Raw genomic sequence first — 22,007 nt, forward strand, 5'->3', positions numbered from 1 at the left:
TATTTATGTATTATTATTTTTTAATAAATATTTTATGTTTAAAATGTGACTTATTTATTTTATTTTAACTAATCTATAATTTTATTTCTATTGTTATATTATCGTTGATTATTTAAGATATTTTTAAGACTTATTATATCATTGTTAGTTATTTAAAATTTGATGTTGAGACTTGTTATATATATTTAATTTTTTTAATTTAGTTCCATTTGTTGTCTATGGATTTAATTTCGCAGCCCAAAATATGAACCAAATAATAAATAAAAAATGCCAAATATAATAATTACAATTTTTAGCCCAATAATATAATGCTAGCCAAAATCCATAAAAAAATGATGCAGCCAAAACCGATCCATTACCCTCAAATTAATACAAGCAAAAACCATGCGTCAAAAAAGTCCATTTTTCCTGCAAAAAGTAAACAGCCAAACCAAAATAAAAGTAAACCATCTAAAGAAGCAGCCACCAAACCACTAACACGGGAAGCCTACGCCAAGGGACAGTAAGTATAATCTTCATATAATCAAAAATCAATTAATCATACTTCGGGTAACTTAAAATTTGATACACAATGCACTCCATAATAAGTAATAGTTACATAAAAAAATCTCATCCATCCATATTTTAAAATTAATATTTTAACAATGCAGATTTATTATACACCAATATACCAATAAAATACATTGGCACATGTGAAATTCTTTCAAAAAACTTTTACACAAAATTATCCATTTTTATTAGGGAGATTCTATGATGCTAATGATGGTTATAAGTATCACATATTTACATGTGGTGTCATGCTAAGATACTGAGGCATGGAGCTAAAGATAAATGTGAGTATGAGACTACGGGATCTTGTGAAGTGATTTCATTGTTTCCATTTTAATTGATTTGTAGAAAATAAATAATTAAAAGATAATCACTAATTTATAGATGATTAAGTAATGGACCAACTCTCCTTCATGTGGTGGGTTGTTTGATGTTGGTTAAAAGTAAATGAAAAAATAAAAAAGGTCCCAAAAAAATAAAATAAAAAAGGTTCTGAAAAAATCTCAAGTGGCTAGCTGAAAAATACGAACTAATGACAACCACTGCACTTCAAACCACTGCTTCCTCTCATTTTTAATTAATTTTTTTCTCTTTTTTTTTAAAAAAAATAAAATATCTAAATACACTAAAAAAATACTTCAAAAATTACATTATAAACCACCATCTGCTCAAAAATATCAACAAATAAATATAATTTATTTTTTTAAATTTGAATAATTTATTTATAAAAAATATTCATAAAAATAAATAAAAATAAACATAACTTCTTATAATTGATTATATTTTATGATAAAGTATATAAAAAAATTTATTATATAAAGGTATTAAAAAATATATGAGTTATATTTAAAAAGAGACCAACTTCACAAAACTTTTGTTATTATTGTTGTTTATTTTTATTTGTTTTTTATTTTTAAATAATTATATTAAATTATACACAAATTCTAAACTTTTTTATAAATGAGTCTTTAAATTTAATATTATTCTATATATTATCTAATTAATTTATAAACAATATAATATTTTTAAATTTATAATATATAGTATAATTGATTTACGGATCTTAATCTAATTACTATAATTCTATTAGTAAACCCTAACCAAAAACCGAAAATTCTATTTCTACCATACTTTAAAAAATATTCTTTCTATTCTGGAAAATCAATGATTTCATCTAAAACAAAAACTGATTGTCATCCCACATTTTATGATATGCCTATTAAATTAAACTAAACCGAACTCTCTTACTAACTTTTATATTTTCATCATAATCAGGAATCAATATAACAATAATAATTCCCTTCATGCCACATTTATTGATAATGTTAAATAAAACAAAAACCCAATAAATTATCCTTTATGGCCCTTATATACGTTTCAAAATATAAATTCCTAGCCCACAAATCAATGGCCCATTAGCCTAACACCTAATTATAAAACTAATTACTGTATAATTATTCTCAATCGCAGAACGAATGTTTTTCCTATTCCGTCTGTCTCACAATCATTTGGATTTGGATCCTCTAAAGTTTGAATTTCACTTTAGAGAGTAAAGTGTGATCTTTTACCTTTGGATAGTTTCTCTTTCATATTTATTTTTGGTCCCACCTATAAAATCAATAGTGAGAAATCACACTTTACTCTCTAAAGTGAAATTCAAACTTTAGAGGATCTAAATCCCAATCATTTTCACCCCTACGTGTCGTTCTTTAGTATTGCCACACGAAATCAGCATACTATGCTGAAAACATGTATAAGCACGGTAGAATTTTCCTTTTTATTATGTTTTCAAATCAATCTATCCTCCTCGCTAATTTTAATTCGAGTTTGGATGGACAAGAATATATATATATATTTTCAATTTAGTGTCTAGCGTATTTTATTTTTATAAAAAATAAAGAGATTTAAATGTGCAATCTCTATAATAAATATAGAAAAATTATATCATATAAACTATAATTTATTAGTATATATAACGTGTCTTTTGCATGAAGAAAGATCTTTCAATAACATTTCATAAAAATAAACAATAAAATTTTAAATTATTGTATTAATACAACAATTTTAAAAAATTTGTAACCAGATAGCATCATATATCTTATAGTAATATATAGATAGTATCAAGTTTAGCAAATTACTCAATAAGATATTGCAGTAAGAGATATAATTTGGCTTTATTATATTAGTACCCTTATTATGACATTTAGCATATTATTCAACCTCACATATTATGATTTTCAACTCTTGTAAAGACGTACACTTAACAATTATGTTTTCAACATGTTTACAAATGAAGTCTACAAAATTTAGCAAAAATTTAATGTCACATATATGTTTTTATTAATTACATAAAACAAAAAAATAAAAAGTATATAAGAAATATAATAATATAATTAATTTTGTGGTTGAAAATTAATGCAGTATGTAAATTATTTTCTTCCATAAAATTGATAAAACGTATGTTAAGAAAACATTGAAATATTTTGATATAACTAATTACATAAGAAATATTCCCGAATATATAATATCAAAGATAGATTTTATTTTAAAAAAATGGAGTGTCTCTTGTGATTAGAGTTATGTAACTGAAAAACAATCCCTTCCATCTCCCTCTTTTTGCTTTTTGAAATTGGTGTGTCTCACTCCCACCACATTGGATGTTCACAAAAAGAAATGACTCTTAATCTTTCTTTGAGGGGTGTTACTAACATTTCACCATACCCCCTTCTCAGACTTGGAATTCAACTACCACACCAATACTCTGCTTCAAAAATCTCATTTTTCTTGGAACCCTCATAATGCACACAACCTGTTTGATCAAATTCCCCTGAGGGACCTCAGACCATAATCACTTGCTCTTTCATTACTCTCGTAATTACCAATCCCAAGAGGCTATTTGCCTTTTCATGGCCATTTGTCGTTATGCTTTGGTCCCTAATGCTTCCACCATCTCTTGTGTTCTCAAAGTTTGTACCAACTCCTTCCATGGCAGTGTTGGACTTTTAAACCATGTTAGTGTCGGAACTTCTCTAGATGATATGTACATGAAAAATGAGGTTGTTAGTGATGTGAAGAGAGTTTTTTACGAAATGGGCCACCAGAATGTGTTGTCATGGACTTCCTTGCTTGCTGGATATTCGCAGAATTGTCAAATGCAATGTGAGGGGTATTGGCCTAATCAGTATACAATTTCTACCATGATTGCTGCCTTGGCCAATGAAGGTGAGATTAGCATAGGAATTCAAGTTCATGCCATGGTTATAAAGCATGGTTTTGAGACAGTGACGCATGTGTGTAATTCTCTTATTAATATGTATTCAAAGTCAAGGATGTTTAATGATGCTAAAGCTATCTTTGATGATTTGGAGAATAAGGATTCAGTTTCTTGGAATAGTATTATTGCAGGACATGTGACAAATGGACATGATTCAGAAGCATTGGAAACTTTTAATCAAATGCAACTTGCAGGGGCTAAGCCTACTTGCTTGACATTTGCAACTGTTATCAAGTTATGTGCTAGCCTTAGAAAATTGGGATTAGTAAGAATGCTGCATTGTAGGGTTCTAAAGAGTGGGTTTTTTGCTCACCAAAACGTCACAACTGCACTGATGGTTGCATTGAGCAAGTGCAAGGAGATGGATGATGCCTTTAGTGTTTTTTCTTTGAACCAAGGAGTTCGAGATGTGGTATCATGGACTGCTATGGTTACTGGGTACTTGCAGAATGATCGAGTTGATCGGGCTATAGATTTGTTCTCTCGCATGAGGAAAGAAGGTGTTAAACCAAATCATTTCACGTATTCTGCCATCCTTACCGTGCAACATGTTGCTTTTGTTTCTCAAATACACGCAGAAGTTATCAAAACCAATTACGAGAATTCATCTTCAGTAGGTACTGCTCTTTTAGATGCTTTTGTTAAGATGGGAAGTACTAATGATGCTAGAAAAGTTTTTGATCGAATTGAAGCGAAGGACATAATAGCATGGTCAGCCATGTTAGTGGGGTATACACAAACAGGAGAAACCGCAGATGCTGTCAAAATCTTCCTCCAATTGACGAGGGAGGGGATTAAACCAAATGAGTATACCTTTTCTAGCATCATTAATGCCTGTGCTGCTCCAATGGCCTCAGTAGAACAAGGAAAACAATTCCACGCTTGTGCAATTAAAATGAGATTAAATAATGCTTTGTGTGTAAGTAGTGCTCTTGTTACCATGTATGCAAAGAGAGGCAATATTGAGAGTGCACATGAGGTTTTCAAAAGACAACAGGAGAGGGACTTGGTTTCATGGAACTCGATGATATCGGGATATGCGCAACATGGTCAGGCCAATAAAGCTTTAGAGGTATTCGACAAGATGCAAAAACAAAACATGGAAATGGATGTTGTAACATTTGTTGGCGTCATTTCCGCCTGTGCCCATGCCGGTCTAGTGGACAAGGGTGAAAAGTATTTCAACATAATGATTAATGATCACCTCATTAGTCCAACAGTGGAGCACTATTCTTGCATGATTGATCTATATAGCCGTGCAGGGAGGTTGGAGAAAGCCATTGATATCATAAATGGAATGCCATTTACCCCAGGTGCAACCATTTGGCGTACTCTTTTGGCAGCTGCTAGAGTACACCGCAATATAGAGCTAGGAAAACTTGCAGCTGAAAATCTTGTTTCACTTCAGCCGCAACACTCAGCAGCTTATGTTCTGCTATCCAATATGTATGCTGAAGCAGGAAACTGGCAAGAAAAAGCTAATGTGAGGAGGCTAATGGACAGGAGAAAAGTGAAGAAAGAACCTGGTTATAGCTGGATTGAGGTGAAAAACAAAACCTATTCATTTTTGGCTGGTGACACATCACATCCTATGTCAGACAACATTTACGCTAAACTTTCAGAGTTGATTATCCGTTTGAGGGATGCAGGTTATCAGCCTGATACAAACTATGTGTTCCACGATATTGAAGATGAACAAAAAGAAACTGTTCTTTCTCACCATAGTGAAAGGTTGGCAATTGCCTTTGGGTTAATAGCTACAAATCCGGGAATTCCACTCCAGATCGTGAAGAACCTTAGGGTCTGTGTAGATTGTCACAACTTCATTAAGTTAGTATCACTCATTGAACAGAGATATATTGTTGTCAGGGACTCAAACCGGTTTCACCATTTCAAAGATGGTGTGTGCACATGTGGGGACTACTGGTGATTTTTTAGTTAATATGCTCAATTATCTGTTTTGAAGATTCTTCTATAGATTTGTCCTTTGTTTGCCAAAAATTTATGAAGCTTTCTAGGAAAGCCTAGTAAATAATTTCTCATGTGAAGAGTGTCATAGGAAGTGAAGTATATAGTTAAGAAAGACTATCATAGATATTATTCAAAATGAGAAACCAAAACCAACAGAAAACATATGATTCATGTAGCTTTAGAAAATAGTGGATTAATCTGCCAACAAAGCATGAGTTGCCACCCAAAAAATAACCATATGTCCATAACCAAATTAATTACATTGTATATCAATATATTTTGAAGTTAAGGTAAACTTCCACCATCAAAATTAACCTTCGTCTCCATACTCCTTGGTGAATCTTTCATAAACCTTAAGGTCAGCTTTGCTTACTGTAGGTTTTTTCCTAGCAAGTATCTTCTCAAAATCTGTTCTAGTAACTGGGGTTGGAAGGATCTGCATAGTTTTTGAAAATAATAAGCAATCAGTGCATAAAAGATCTTAGTCTAAGAACATTTTCATCAATATCTTAAGAATCTTGAATACCTTAGAAGAAAGTCCTTTTGAAGCAAGCTCCTGCATTGTAGTTTGCACAGCACCTTGTTGTTCTGGTTCACAAAGGGTCCACATCCCCTCAGGATTCTCATAGAAGAACATAGCATCTTGGGTTTTCCGAATAGGTTCGAATAAAACATCCTCCACCTGAAGCAGAGATCCAAAAACTTGAAATTCATCTAAGTTCATTGAAACTAGTTATGTTTTCATATAGAAGTTGAACTTACACAGATGGATATATCTGAACCAGAAAACCCCTCTGTCCTGCTCGCCAAGTATTCAAAATCACTCTCAGTCAAGTTATAAGGAGTATCTCCTAAATGCACCTGTTCAAGATATCAAGCCACCAAAATGCATAGTAAAAACCATTTGTTAGGTTTATGTAACTCAATGAAATCCATCTAACATTCATTCAATAATCTTGTTCATTGCTCTTGCCTTGAACATGTGTTGGCGAGCCTTCAAGTCTGGTAGCGGGATGTATATACGCTTATCAAACCGCCGTCTTATTGGCTGCAATTGCAATCTGATCAGTGACCAGATAAAACAACATTGTATTGACTCCATATGAGATCACAAAAACTTTGCTAGTTTTGTCTCACCTGGTCCAAAGCAAAGGGTGCATTTGTTGTTGCAATAACCAGAATTTTCTGATCAGTGTATCCTATATCCTGCAATTGTAAAATATGAAGTCGGTTTATCATCACTGAATTGTGGCCTATTAATATTCACACCATTGACTTGCTGTCGTGTAGAATGAAATTAAAGTGTAAACAAACAAATTAATTACCATGAAACTATTACCTGCATCTGTACGAGAAGTTCTGTTTTAGTTTTTGTTGAAGCTTCCTTCTCATTGCCTTCTCCATAAAGGGTATCTATCTCATCAATAAAAATGATAGAAGGAGCATTTTCTCTAGCCGTTTGGAAAAGGCTTGAAACCAACTTTGCACTTTCACTCTTCCACTCTGATACAAGGTTTGATGAAGAAACACTGATTATAAAAATTTTCAAAAGGTTAAAAATGTTGGCAATATAATACTTTAAGGAAAAAAAAAACATGTTATTATGAAATTCAGTATATATATAGTTTCACTTATGAATATACATAGGCATTGTAAAGATTTTCTCCATAATATGGCAGATTCCTTAACAGGTAGATTTCTAAACCTAGTAAACTCTATTCTGCTCTCAAGAAAAAGATAGAATGAATAATTAAAGAGTAGTGCTAGGGAGCCAATGGACTAAATATACAATGTGTACAATGGACTAAATCTTTGATCCATGAATAAAATGAACATTACCATACTATCTAGAATAACCATCCGGATACCAAGGATAACCATCTGGATACCAAGGATAATAAACATCTCAATAAAAAATTAAACTATTTTTGGAGTTCACCAAGAATCGAACTCTTGACCTTTCCGATCCAAAACACTAATACCATATCTGAAACCACTCATCCCAAAAGCGTAACCTGATAGAACAATGTAACACTAATGGTCATATCTCTAATACTTCCTAAACCTCCATTGTACACATTGTACGCTTAGACTATTGGCTCCCTAGACTTTCTCATAATTAAATAAACTTACCTTAAAAATGTGAAGTTAGCTTCTGTTGCAACGGCCTTAGCCAAATATGATTTCCCTGTACCAGATGGTCCATACAGCAAAAAAGTTCTCTGTTGTTGTTGTTTACCTATAATAAGACACCATTACAAAGACATTTACCCCACTAAATATACATATTAGCATTTTGTGAATATGAAGCATACGTTGTTCATTAAAAATTTACATGTAACATTATTATTGTTTTGCAGCTAAGCTAATTTTAACCTTTCAGCTCTTAAAATGTCACTTCAACCAGAAAACTCATCATTTGTGTGTGTGTGTGTAGAGGACTAATGGAAAAGTTGTGAAAGTCACAAATTACTTAAGGATATGATCAAAATAACTTTATAAATACTATAGTAGATGCTATGTTATTTGGTGAGTTAGCTTTTGGGTTAATCTATAACTTGGTTACATAGTTAACCTCAAATTAATATTATCCTGTAATGAAAAGCTAAACAAACCAGTAAAGAACTGAGGGAACTTCAAAGGCAAAATAACAGCCTCCTGAAAGGCCTGCTTAGCTCTCTCCAATCCTGCCACGTCACTCCACTTCACATTGGGATTTTCCCTTTTGATCGCTGAGTTCAGCCCAGTCTCACTACCACTGGGCTTTGCAACCTGCTGAAAGTAGGTATGACTGGGCTGTCCTTCATCGAGAACAGCCCGGATCTCCTCGGCCCGGCGCAAGTACACGGTGAACTTGTCCTGGACGGCTTCCCTCATCTTAAGGTTGGGCTCATACTTGAGGTAGGTCTTGAAGTACTCCAAGGCATTCATATAAAGAGGGAACGCTTTTGCGTAGTTTCCGGCATTGTCTTCTTGCACTGCTTGCTTCACGTACTCTATTGCCTGATCCTTGAAAGGACCATAGCTATACATCTTCTTCTTCTTCTTCTTTCGGAGTTTGCCAAAACTGAATAAGTTGGAAGGGACCACTCAATGAAGGTTCCGCCCCGTGGAGTTGACGCTATTTTTTGCTTTGGACTATATAGGAATAAGATGCATTTTTTACTTTTTATTTATCTATTTTCTGGAGCTTATTTGTTTAGTGGTTTTTGATAAGAAGGAAGACGTGATAGGCTGATAGTAATATAAAAACACACGAATATGGCACCAACAAATAAACTAGGGCAAGAAAAAAATTAGGTAGTTGACTTGAAAGAACAAGACAAAAGGGTGGAACAACATTATTCCGTTGAGCTTTTCTTCTTACAGAAGAAAAACAAAAAAGGCAGCAGCTAAAGAAGGAAGAGGGACGAAGAAGAAGAATATAGATTAAAATTAGAGAGTAGAAAAACGCTGATTCATTTTGTGTTTTTTTAGACACTTGATTGAAAATTTGATTGAACAATCAGCTACTTGTTCTCTTAGCACACTACTGTGTGTGTATATACATATATATATACACACATTCCTTTTTCTTCGTTTCTCTTGGTCTACATGCAGTTATTGCTAAATGCATACCCAACAGAATAAGTTGAAGTTTTTTCGGGTATGCTTGTCTGGTTGTCTCATGCCAATGAATATATGTAACTCAAGGTCTTCTCCCTCAATATAACCAAGATTAATAAAATTGTTTAAGTAGATACGTTTTGCACTTTGTTTACGTAACTAGATAAGAGAGAGAGAGAGAGAGTTGGGAAATTAGATCACATGAATGAATCAGCAATCAAACTTCTCGGAAACATTATGGTCACATCACATGGTTAACAGTACTGATTTTCCAATGATTTATGATTTAATAGAAGCTTAGTGCAGCATATCCACTTAATTTTTCATCCATCTTGATAACCAAAATTGCACTACAGAACTATGGTTCCTCTCAGTTTTGTGAACACGCCATTATTGCAAGCTAACATACGCAACAAGCATACGGATTTTTTTCTTTTTCTTTTACAGATTGTTTCAGATTCCGTTATACACAATTTAGGAGAGAATGAGCATCCACCTCGGATTGAAAGAAAGAAAAACAAAAAGGTATCGACATTTATAAATCCATCTTTCATAAGAGGGAACTACAATCCCCAAAAATAGCTATTTCACTTGATTCGACAGCCAAATAAATTACAAAGCATCACAATACACATTAAGGCGTTTCTTCGACGAGAAAGTGCACCTTCAAAATCAACCTTCCTCTCCGAACTCTTTGGTGAATCTTTCATGAACATCAAGGTCAGCTTTGCTAACTGTAGGTCTTTGCCTAGCAAGTACCTTCTCAAAATCCGTTCTAGTAATCGGCGGTGGAAGGATCTGCATAGGGCATTTTAGAAAAGTAAGAATCTACCCACATGAAGTAAGGATAAATATTTGAACATAGTCGGAAAAATAAAAATTCAGCTTCTCAAGAACCATTTATCCTTTTATTCCGGGCAAAATAAAATTTCCTACAACCATCATCATTCATCAATATCTTCATAACTTTGAATACCTTAGAAGCAAGTCCTTTTGAAGCAAGGTCCTGCATGGTGGTTTGTATTGCTCCCGGTTGCTTTGGTCCACAAGGGATCCACATACCCTCGGGACTCTTATAGAAGTACATGGCATCTTGGGTTTTGCGAACAGGTTCAAATAAAACATCCTTTACCTGAAAAAGTCCAAAAACTTGTTACTTGAAATGCATCGAAGATTACAGAAACCGCTTATTTCATATCAATATCAAAGTCGAACTTACACAGACAGATATATCTGAACCAGAAAACCCATCAGTCCTGCTAGCCAAGTATTCAAAATCCTTTTCAGTCAAGTTGTTGGGAGTATCTCCCAGATGCACCTGTTTAATTCATCAAGCCAGAAAATGCATAGTGAAACCGATTGGTTTATATGGTTCAATAAAATCCATGTCATATGATAATCATGTGCATTGTTCTTGCCTTGAACATGTGTTGGCGAGCCTTTAAATCTGGTAGTGGAATATATATGCGCTTATCAAAACGACGCCTTATTGCCTAAAATTAAAAATCAAGTTAAGACAACATTGTATTGTCTCAATATCACATAATGACAGAAACATAATTTTGCCTTACCTGGTCTAAAGCATAGGGTGTATTTGTCGCTGCAAGAACAAGAACTTTCTGATCATTGTGTCCTACACCCTACAATATAAAGTGGATAAACTGCATTTTTAATTGCAAAGAGAAAGAAATTCTAAGGCTCTGTTTAGATTTCGTCCCAGGACGAAAATACGGAGAGAAAATAAAAATATAGACGGAATCTTGTTTTGAGACAAAATCATATAATTGTCTACGTTCCCTAGGACAAATTAAGGTAAAATTTTTGTTCACTCTAGAATCTAGGACAGGGAGGCAGATAAAAATTATGTTTCTTTCCAAAACTATTCCCTTTAAATTTTCATAATCCAATTATACCCTTTACCTAATTTCAGAAATCACACCTCCCACAGTCCCATCATTCCTCATCACCAGAAACTGCAACTATGACTAGTGCCAATACCGCTGCCACAACCTTGTTTCTCCATCACCAAAATCAGATATGAATCTAATAATGATGAAGATCTGGATCTAAAACTACCACAGCTGCATCCACCTTCCTCTGCCACCATGGCTACACTGCCTCTGGACCCCTTGCCACCTCCTCCCTCAGTACTTTTCTCGATCTCTCTTTCTGTCATCCTCCCCCGCCCCTGGTTCGTTCTTCCTCTTTCTTGATCTCTCTTTTTCGCTCTTTCTCAATCTTATTGTTCCTTAACGCAGGCTGTCCCTCCGCTGCCTCTTCCTCCTTCTCTCCTCTGCATCTGCTTCTCTCTTTCTTTCTGTCTTTCTCGACCACTCTCTCTTTCTCTCTCTCTCTCTGATCCTCTTTTCTTCTTTTTTTTTTAAATAAAAAAAGGATTTATTTCTGTTTTGGTTTTGGGTGCTGAGGAAGTTACTGGAGCTTGCTTACTTTGATTTGGATCGATGTTTTTTGTCTTGGTGAGAAGTGGTGGCAGGGTGGAAGGAACAACTTGAAGGTGAAAAGGGCAAAAATGTTATTTTGCAAATTTTATGTTTTATATTTAATACTGTCACCTAACAAGATAAAATAACAATTCTTTTTGTCTCCGTCACACCATCTGTATTTCTATCCCAAGACAATATCCAATCAGAGCCTAAATGTGGTAAACCATACCACAACGATTGATAAGTAATAACTATATTAATATGAAGAAGAAAATCATGTGTTAAAACAAAATTATTCCCTTTTCTGTTTTGTTACTAATGATAGTTCAGATGCTAATTTGTTATTCCACACTTGTGTGAATCGAAGAACAAAATATCAGCAAGCAGGATCAAGCATGAATTGGATCAGCCCGACAATAAATATTCACCTACAATGGTCTAGTATGCTGAAACATGAAAATTCTGGCCTCCCCTAGTTCACTTGTTTTCCAATGCAAAAATTAGCATGCAATATGTATATCACGGAACTTGAGAAATGAATTGTGGTTTACTAGCACTTATCGTTGTGCATAATGTAATTCAACTGACTCTGTTTATCAACACATCCCCACCATGAAACCATTACCTGCATTTGGACCAGAAGTTCTGTTTTAATTCGTCTAGAAGCTTCACTCTCATTGCCTTCTCCACGCTGACCACAAAGGGAATCTATCTCATCGATAAATATTATAGAAGGAGCACTTTCTCGGGCCATTTGGAAAAGGCTTGAAACCAACTTTTCACTTTCACCCATCCACTTTGAGACAAGGTCTGATGAAGAAATACTGGTGAAGAATTTAAGAATTTAGAAGTTAAAAATTCTTGCAAGAACATGTCTCCTTATGAAACAAGATTGATAACGAAAGTAACAAAACTTCTTTTAATAGGTATTAAATGTATCCCAATGGAACCAAAACTATTGTCAAGAAAAGGACGAGAAATCTTCTTGATGAATTAGAACTGAAAGGTAATTATGAACACAGCACCTTCTAAAAGATACACCACCTGGTATGAATTGTGTCATAACTGAAATTCTATATTTAAAATTATTTTTAAAGCAAAAGGTACAAGATTTTAATTTTTATTTCTCATTTTTATCACAGCAAAACTGAAAGTGAAACTGAATCCATAGAGGATAAAGGAAGTTGGTTATAATGATATTCAGTTTTTGATGATTGTACTGTACGTTTTTAAGAAATTATTCTAAAAAAAATAAAATACATATCTTATATGGTTTCTGGAGGTACCCCCATACAAAACTATGATGACAAAAATCCTATCTTATACTAGATGGCAGGAATTATGTATTTGCAATTCAGGCTTTTATAATGTCTACAAACTGCATGCTAAGCATATATTGAGACTAACTAACATTTTCACTAATGAATATAAAGGCATTCTAATGATTTTCCCTGAATTTGGCAATTTCCAGAATTCGTAGATTTCTCGACACCATGAAATATACACTATATTCAAATCTTAAACAAGAGAATATATATATATTTAACCTGAAAAATGTGGAGTCAGCTTCTGTTGCAACAGCCTTGGCCAAATATGATTTACCTGTTCCAGGTGGTCCATACAACAAAAATGCTCGCCATGGTCGTCTTTTACCTGAAGGATACCATTAGTAACATTTAATAAAATTCCATAGAAATAAATTAATATTTAATGAATATGAACCATCTCCTATTGCTTACAGAAGTCCAAATCACGTTTTCAATCAAAGCCAATTTGTGGCTGCATAGAAGAGTTAGTAAAAATCCGGTCGTCATAAATTTCAGAATAAGAATCCCTTTACACTTTCTTGATATATCAGATCAAAGATCGGAGAAGGAAAAAATTGAAATGTAATCACAGCATCCTATACTTCCCCTTTTCCTCCTACTCAACCAAGCAGACCCTTATTTCAAAAGTATCTGATTTCCACACTAAGCTAAAAACTCGGCAGAAAGAAAACTTTTTTGTCATCCTTAAAGAGTCAGAAACACCTAAGACAATAGTAAATTCACATTAAAAGCACACACAGAATCCCTCTGATTCTCATTAGCAACATTACCATCAACACGCAACAAGCAACGTCATTCAAAATGGATAACGATAAGTCCAAGTTCGAATTCAATTCAATATTCACATTGCAATTGCTGTAAGTTGAAGCAAAATCATTAACCAACCCGTAAAGAACTGAGGGAACTTGACAGGCAAAATCACAGCCTCCTGCAAAGCCTGCTTGGCACTCTCCAATCCCGCGACATCATTCCACTTCACGTTGGGCTTCTCTCTTATGATCGCGGAGTTCAGCCCAGCCCGCAGCTTCGCCTGCTCCGGGTCTTCCCCATCCCCACCACCACCTTCCCCGCCCTTGGGCTTGGTCTTGGGCCTAGCAGCAACTGCAGCATCCCCGTTGGATGCCCCCGGGCCGGGGCCGCCGTCGTCGAGGACGGCACGGATCTCCTCCGCACGACGAAGGTACTCGGTGAACTTCTGGGTAATTGCTTCTCTGATCTTAGGGTTCTTCTCATACTTGAGGTGGGTCTTGAAGTACTCCAAGGCGTTCATGTACAAAGGGAACGCTTTGGCGTAGTTTCCGGCATTGTCTTCTTGCACCGCTTGTTTCACGTACTCTATTGCTTGCTCCTTGAAATTGCTATACATCTTCTTCTTACGGTCCTCAACCTAGAGCTACAATATGGCATATGGAGAAGGAGAAGAAGAAGAAGAAGAAAATTTTGGAATTGAGAGTTTTGATGAGGATTGGGGAAAACCCTAGAGATTCGAAGAAGCCATGGATCTTTGGAATTGAAATTCCAAGGTGTGAGGATCTAAGCGATCGGGTTCAGGTGAAGGGAAATGGAATCTGAATAATTTTAGGGATGTTTTTGGATGAAGCGCGTTTCGATTAATTTCGGGTTGATTAAGCTAAAGGAAGGGGTTACTGCTCTCTCACTGTGAAGCTATTTTTGTCTTAATGGCTGCTTTTTCTTGGTGCAACTCTTTTTGAACATTGGTGGAATTAAATTTACGAGAATAAATACCATATAGATCTTTGACTAATAATAATTTATATTTATATTTATTAAATTTTATATATATAAATACGTAAAATTTATTTATTGAAAATAATTTAATATTTGTACCGATTAAATTTAACTAAAATTGTTAAAAAACATGTTGGTCCTAAATTTTCTGTTTCTTTAGCTAAAATGCCCATTTCATTGTCTTTTTTTTTTGGGTCTTGCTATTTTATTGTTCATAAGGCCCAAAAAGTTTATTTAGGCCATTTGGACCTCTCTTGAATGACCTCGAAGATACAAATGTGCCCCAAAAACCGAAAACATAGAGAGGATGTGGAGACAATGCCGAGAGCCCAACCCACATATGAAACTACCAGCCAAGGCCATTAAGAAAAAATGGGAAATTATATACTTCCAATTTAATCACCAAAGAGAAAAGTTTAGTGGCAAATTGAAATAAGGGTTTGGCTAAGTTGCCAATTATAAAAAAAGTAATAAAAAATATATCATATTTAAATTCTATTACACTTTGTTGTATATTTATTAAAATAAAAATTCATAATATATTCAGATACATACCTTAACTAAACTTGTAAAATGACTATAATACCTAAAAGGAAAAGAACTAGAGTTGCAACCACAGAGGTCTTTGTAGTGGAATCATTATACCATGTGAAAATTGGACGGAAAAAACCAGCAAGTTGCAGGGGAGAGGTGAATTAAAGAACTGTTCCAAGTTAGTAGTATAGCTGTATAGGACCAGTAGATACAGTAATATTATTAGAAGTTAAAACACGTTGGTACAAATGAAGGCTCCAACGTTCAAGTTTGTGTTGCCTTTATTATTATAGAAAATTATATGGTACAGATCTAAATCTGTACAGATTTACAGATTTAATGATCTAAATCACACATCCTAAAACTACACTTCTCACTCAAAATCGTAACTCTTCACAAAGAAAAGCGTCACCTAATGGAAAAAAGTAAATTAGAAGATTTAAGAGAAGAAATAATTAAGTTATCAAAATTAATAGATCAAAAATTAATGATTTTAACTAATGTTAATTGTAATGACACCGAATTCTTAAAATCAATACAAAATGATTTTTCTCAAAATCTTTATTTTACTATAAGTTTTATTGAAGGACTTCAAAAACCTGAAAAAACTTATTTTTCACACGGAATTTCTAAAAAATGCTACCACGGAAATGATTCCCCACATCTTTATCATACCTTCAACCCACAATTAAATTCTATAGTAGATATGCTCGAAGAAATATTAGTATCTATAAAATTTCAAAGAAATAAGGAAAAAGAGAATCCCAAAGAAGAAAAACTTCAAAATATAATCAACATAACAGACTTAAAAGTAAAACCACCATTGAAATTATGAATATTGAAGAAAAATTAGAAGAAGTTACAATGCTCTTTAAACAATTAAAAATGGCTCAAGAAAATAATATTATGGAACATGGTTTTCAAATAGAAGAAGAATTAGTAAATTCTGAAAATATAGAAAATGAAGAACACATTCTAGATTATTCAAGTGACGAAGAACCAGCTATTCCAATACAAGTAAAAAATGAAGCTAGAACATCTAAGGATAATCAATCTCAATTTAAATGGGAAACAGGTTTTGATAATTATGCTTTTAAAAAAGGGTTTATAAATAAAGATTCAAAATATACAAAAATACCATCAAAATACGTTCCTAAAATCCAGGAAATGGAAGGAGAAAGAATGCTCGATTTAGACTGCAAAAAGAACGAAAAAGAAATTTTCGAAAACTGGTTGAATTCCTTTTTATTAGAAGCCTTTACTAATCCAAAACTTAGTGAATTGTCTGGAAGGGACATTTGGAATTACATAGGATTTCATACTAAAGGAACTATAAGAGATTATATGACATCAATAGAAAACCAAATAATAGAAGAATTAGAAACAAAAACAACAGCTTATGATAAGATATTATATATAATGATGATTCTATATAAAGAATTTTTTGGAAAAAATATTATAGATCATAGACAAGAAGTCTATAATAAAGAATATCAAGAAGCAAAAAACCACTTAGCTAATATTCAGATATATGATTTATGTAATGTGGAATCTTATATATGTGAATATAGAATACATTATTACAAATTAAAAGAAGAAGATAAAAATCATTATCTTAGTATGTACATAACAAAACTTCCATATCCTGCTAATGAATTTATAATGGGAAGATTTATAAGAGAAATAAATAGAGGAACAATTGAAAATAATTTTGGTGGAGCAACCTCTGCAATAAGAGAGGAAATAAAAGAACGTTGTATGCAAGAAGCAACTCAAAAAAGATTTGCAAATATAATCAGAATTTGCTGTCAGGATAATGAGGAGATACCTCAAAAATATGGTCTTAATAAAAATTTTCAAAGAAAAAGAAAATATCAATTTAGAAAAAGAAAATACTATCCAAACTGGAGAAAAAAGAGATATTTTAGAAAAGAAAATAACAATAAAAACAAAAGACAAAGAAATAACTATTGCCCAAATAAAAAAGAAAATTGTAAATGTTGGTATTGCCAAAAGGACACTACGCAAATGAATGCCCGAAAAAGAAGGATAAAAAGGATCTTACTAAACAAATAGAAATTGCTAAGTCTTGTTTCATGGAACCATTAGAAGAATCTGATGATAACTTAGACTATATTTTTGAATATGTCTCGGAAACAGACTCAAAGACTGAGTAATAATGCTACATTTATTACTATAAAAATAACAGAAAAGTTTATAAATGCTTTCATAGATTCTGGGGCAACACAATGCTTTGCTAGTTCAAATATAAAACTTGATTGGAAAAAATTAAAGAAACCATTAAGAGTTAGAATAGCTAACAAATCAATACATAAAATTGACCAAAAAGCAGAGATGGTTGAAATTTTTATTCAAAATTATAGGTTCATTGTTCCATCTATATATGTTAGATTCTGGAATGGATTTTATCATAGGAAATAACTTTTTAAAGCTATATCATCCATTCATTCAAGAATTAACATATATAGTTTTAAAAGCTCCACACGATTCTTCAATAAATCAAAAATCAAAATGTATAAAAATACCAACTACTACTATAGATAAGATCTTAAAATTTAAAATATTTTCTATATTAGAAACATGTTATTTAAATCTATACTTTCAGATAAATATTCCAAAAAATAATCTTGAAATAAAGATAGAAGAACTCTTGGATGAAATTTGTGCTGAAAATCCTTTAGATATTAAAAATACAAATAACGAATTAGTAAGCATTAAATTAAGAGATCCCACAAAAGAGATAAATGTTCCAAATAAAATTCCTTATTCCACAAGAGATAGAGAAGAGTTCTCATTAGAATGTAAAGATCTTTTGGAAAAAGGAATTATAAGATTAAGTAAGAGTCCTCGTGCGGCTCCATTTTTTTACGTTGAAAACAATAATGAAATTAAAAGGGGAAAACGAAGAATGGTAATAAACTATAAGAAAATGAATGAAGCAACTATTGGTGATGCTCATAAACTTCCAAGAAAAGATTCTATTTTAGAAAAAATCAAGGGAGCAACTTGGTTTTCATCTCTTGATGCAAAATCAGGATATTAGCAACTTCGTTTAGACGAAGAAACAAAGAAATTAACTGCTTTTACTTGCCCAACAAAAGAATCAACAAGTGTGTTGCTTTATGAATGGAATGTATTACCATTCGGATTAAAGCAAGCCCCAGGTATTTATCAAAGATTTATGGAAGAAAATATAAAAGAGTTAAATGAATTTGTTTTAGTATACATTGATGATATACTAATTTTTACAAAACAGGATAAAGAAGATCATCTTCAAAAATTATTAATAGTTTTAGAAAGATGTAAACAGAAAGGATTAGTTCTTAGCAAAAAGAAAGCAAGAATAGCAAAACAAGAAATAGAGTTTCTTAGATTAATTCTATCTACTCAAGGTAAGCTAAAACTTCAACCAAATGTTCTAGAAAAGGTAAATTTATTTCCTAATAAAATAGAAGATAGAAAATAATTACAAAGATTTTTAGGATGTATAAATTATATTTCCGATCAAGGATTTTTAAAGAATATAACAGAATACACTAAAAGGTTATTTCCAAAAATAAGTACTAAAAAAGAATGGAAATGGGATGAAAAAGATAGTATGCAAATTCAAAGAATTAAAGAACTTTGTGAAAAACTTCCAGAACTTTATATTCCAGAAGAAAATGACTACTTAATAGTAGAAACAGATGCTTCAGACATAACCTGGTCAGGATGTCTAAAAGCTAAGAAAGCTATAAAATGTTTGGAACAAGAAAAAGAATCACTAGATTCTAAATATTCCCCAAAGGAATTACTTTGCAGGTATATTTCAGGGACTTTTACTCCAACAGAACAGAGATATACCACTCATGAAAAGGAAACTCTAGCAGCAATTAAATCTCTTAAGAAATGGAAAATTGATTTACTACCCAGAGAATTTACATTAAGGACAGATTCAAGTTACCTAACAGGTTTCATACGATATAACTTAAAAGTTGATTATAATCATGGACGATTGGTAAGATGGCAATTATTTTTGTTACAATATCCAATAAAAATTGAATATATTAAGGGTGACAAAAATGTTATTGCAGATACATTAACAAGAGAATGGAGTTCGTCTACAACGCATTAGATCAAGAAATTCAAAAATACGAACAAGAACTCGAAAAATGCAAGCATTGTCAGCAAATAAGGACACAGATCCAATCCCTCAAGAAGGCCATCGAAGTAATGAAATCAACACAACAACCGAAACCATCAGAGTTCAGCCAGCTAAGCGTGGTGGACAAATCAGGTGAAGAAAAAATTCCAGAAAATAAAACAATTGCTGAAATTATCAAAAATCTACCCAAGATAAAAAATATTATGTAATTTATAATGGCCCCATGAAAGGAGTATATGATGCCTGGGAAAAAGCAGCACCATTTACACATCAATCAAGGATAATTCATAAAGGAGGATTTTTAACACTGGAAGAAGCAAAAGAATCCTTCAGGGAATATGAAGCTCTTCATCCAGAGCAAACCCTAAAAAGAGCAGATAAAGCTCCAATTCAAACCCAGAGAACAGGGATAATAAGAAACATTCCTACAAGGGCTGAAATCAAGGAAAAGAAAATGGTCTGTAGATCAAATCTCAGAGAAACCCTTAACATAGTCTTGAATTGGACTGAAGAAAAAAAGGCAATCTTGGGATATTATCCTATTGCCAAAGAACAGCTAACAAAGCTGGTTATATTTCCAGATGCTTCCCCATCTGACACCTATCAGTTTTTCTAGTATGGATTAATTGATACAATTTTAATTTTTAATGATTTGAAAATTATTAGTGAGTTTCCTGCAGGATTCATTGATGCAGTAAAGAGATTTAAAAATATGATTGACAACGTAAATCCAAGGGATATATCCCTAAAATTTACGAATAGTCAACTTATTTTTAATGAAGAAGAAGAATGCTTGGTTCCAGCACATCAAGTAATCTTCATGTCCGTCTTCCCAGAAAATTTTCAACCAATTGATCAAGTTCAAGATTTAACAATCTACAGTCATGAAGGAAGACTAGCCAGCACACTAGCAAGGGTCTTCGAAAGAACTCAAAATATAACAAGGGAATCTCACACAAGAATCAATTATAAAAGCAGAAATACTTTGCTTGTGTCCAGTAAAAGGAATGAAATTGAAGAAAGAGAGATGAGACTCTTAGTGGAATTTGAATCAGCATTCTACAACTTATCTGGACTCTTAGAAAAGCTCCTCGAAGGGATAAAGAGGAATCTCTGCTATTTGATAAAAGACAGAAAAGACCACAAGTGCCAGCTATGTGCCTCAGAGTTATCTGAAGAAAGCAATAATGAAACGAAATCAACCCACATGATAAAGGAAGAAGACAACACATCTGAAGGTCACGTAATGAAAGAGGAGGACAACACATCTGAAGCATCTCTCAACATTATTGCATAGTGACATAAGCGCTTAGGACATAGAGCACCAACAATGTAGCTGGTGCAAGATAATAAACAATGACGTAAGCAATGACGTCATAAGAAGGGTAACGATGGGAATTGTCCATCAGACCCAACCATTATAAATAGGTTGCTTAGGCAATTGTAGAAGGCATCAGACAATAGAAAGCAGGAGGCTAAGAGTACTCATATGCTAGGAGAGCAAGGAGGAAGCTGCCAAGGCGATTCTATAGTCTGAAGAAGAATTCCCTTAGGAAAAACCAATTCTAAACTCCCCTCTGGAGTTAGTATCTACAATCTCCCCTCTGGAGATAAAAACATCTTATGTAAATATTCTAAATAAAGGAAGTTTTTCTCCAGAAAGGTACGTCTTTATCCTAATCTCATAGTAATGAATTATTTAGAAAGTTTAGAATTAATGGAAGAATCTGATTATTATAGATTATCTGCCTTATTAAATAATGAAAAACAGGCTGTTCTAAAAACAGAATTAAATCTCAAATCAAATGAAAATTTTAATAAACAAAATCTTTTAAAAGAAGTTTTTAATAGAAAAAATATAATATACTATGAAAAAATTCAACTTGAAGCCCCTATAAAGATAAAATCCGTCAATGGAGAACTTGAAATAGCTTTGATAAATGATGAAGAATTGAGTAAACAGATTGAGAAAATTAAGGATCAACAAAAAAGATCTAAAATTGGATGGATTCATATTAGTACTATACAAGTCTTAATCAAATCTACATATATGAAAGGAATTAATTCACCGATAAGCTTAGCAATCTGTGACAAAAGAATTACTGATGACCCAATAGATCAAATAATTGGAATTGTTCATGGAAACTTGGCAAACATAAATGTTAAATTCAATGCTCATCTTGGATATGCTATACCTTTATCAACTGAAAATCTTGGAAGATCTATAAGTTTGACTTATAAATTTCACAGAAAGAATCTAATGGAACAAGACGATGAACCATTTTCAATTACATATGCAATAAATTATGCTTTAACAAATAGCCATCATAGTATAATATTTAAAAATAGAGAAAGAATTTATGTCGATGAATTATTTCAGAAAATTG

The 22,007-nt window shown here is 32.9% G+C and overlaps 3 protein-coding genes across 4 annotated transcripts; 1 reads left to right on the forward strand and 2 right to left on the reverse strand.

Annotated features, from left to right (window-relative positions):
- Positions 1–3,131: 3,131 nt before the first annotated feature.
- On the forward strand, positions 3,132–5,808 carry LOC130943365 (pentatricopeptide repeat-containing protein At2g27610). Its single transcript, XM_057871208.1, has one exon. The coding sequence runs from the start codon at positions 3,456–3,458 to the stop codon at positions 5,751–5,753; it is 2,298 nt and encodes a 765-aa protein (XP_057727191.1). The 5' UTR covers positions 3,132–3,455; the 3' UTR covers positions 5,754–5,808.
- A 128-nt stretch (positions 5,809–5,936) lies between these two features.
- LOC130943367 (protein SUPPRESSOR OF K(+) TRANSPORT GROWTH DEFECT 1-like) lies at positions 5,937–9,067 on the reverse strand. 2 transcript variants are annotated; one of them, XM_057871210.1, is made up of 8 exons: positions 8,410–9,055; positions 7,928–8,033; positions 7,134–7,323; positions 6,932–7,000; positions 6,768–6,842; positions 6,557–6,655; positions 6,321–6,476; positions 5,937–6,230 (listed from the first exon to the last, which is right to left on the reverse strand). In XM_057871210.1, the coding sequence occupies exons 1-8, from the start codon at positions 8,825–8,827 to the stop codon at positions 6,105–6,107; spliced, it is 1,239 nt and encodes a 412-aa protein (XP_057727193.1). In that variant the 5' UTR covers positions 8,828–9,055; the 3' UTR covers positions 5,937–6,104. The 2 variants fall into 2 exon arrangements, 1 of the variants encoding a protein (XP_057727193.1); XR_009071785.1 differs by lacking the exons at positions 5,937–6,230; positions 6,321–6,476; positions 6,557–6,655 and having other exon boundaries at positions 7,134–7,297; positions 8,410–9,067.
- An 847-nt stretch (positions 9,068–9,914) lies between these two features.
- LOC130943366 (protein SUPPRESSOR OF K(+) TRANSPORT GROWTH DEFECT 1) lies at positions 9,915–14,884 on the reverse strand. The gene is made up of 8 exons (XM_057871209.1): positions 14,058–14,884; positions 13,392–13,497; positions 12,470–12,668; positions 10,972–11,040; positions 10,819–10,893; positions 10,620–10,718; positions 10,377–10,532; positions 9,915–10,198 (listed from the first exon to the last, which is right to left on the reverse strand). Exons 1-8 carry the CDS (start codon positions 14,536–14,538, stop codon positions 10,073–10,075), a joined length of 1,311 nt encoding a protein of 436 aa, XP_057727192.1. The 5' UTR covers positions 14,539–14,884; the 3' UTR covers positions 9,915–10,072.
- Positions 14,885–22,007: the final 7,123 nt, after the last annotated feature.

This window comes from Arachis stenosperma, chromosome 8, assembly GCF_014773155.1.
Source record: "Arachis stenosperma cultivar V10309 chromosome 8, arast.V10309.gnm1.PFL2, whole genome shotgun sequence".
In the NCBI taxonomy this organism is placed as follows: domain Eukaryota; kingdom Viridiplantae; phylum Streptophyta; class Magnoliopsida; order Fabales; family Fabaceae; genus Arachis; species Arachis stenosperma.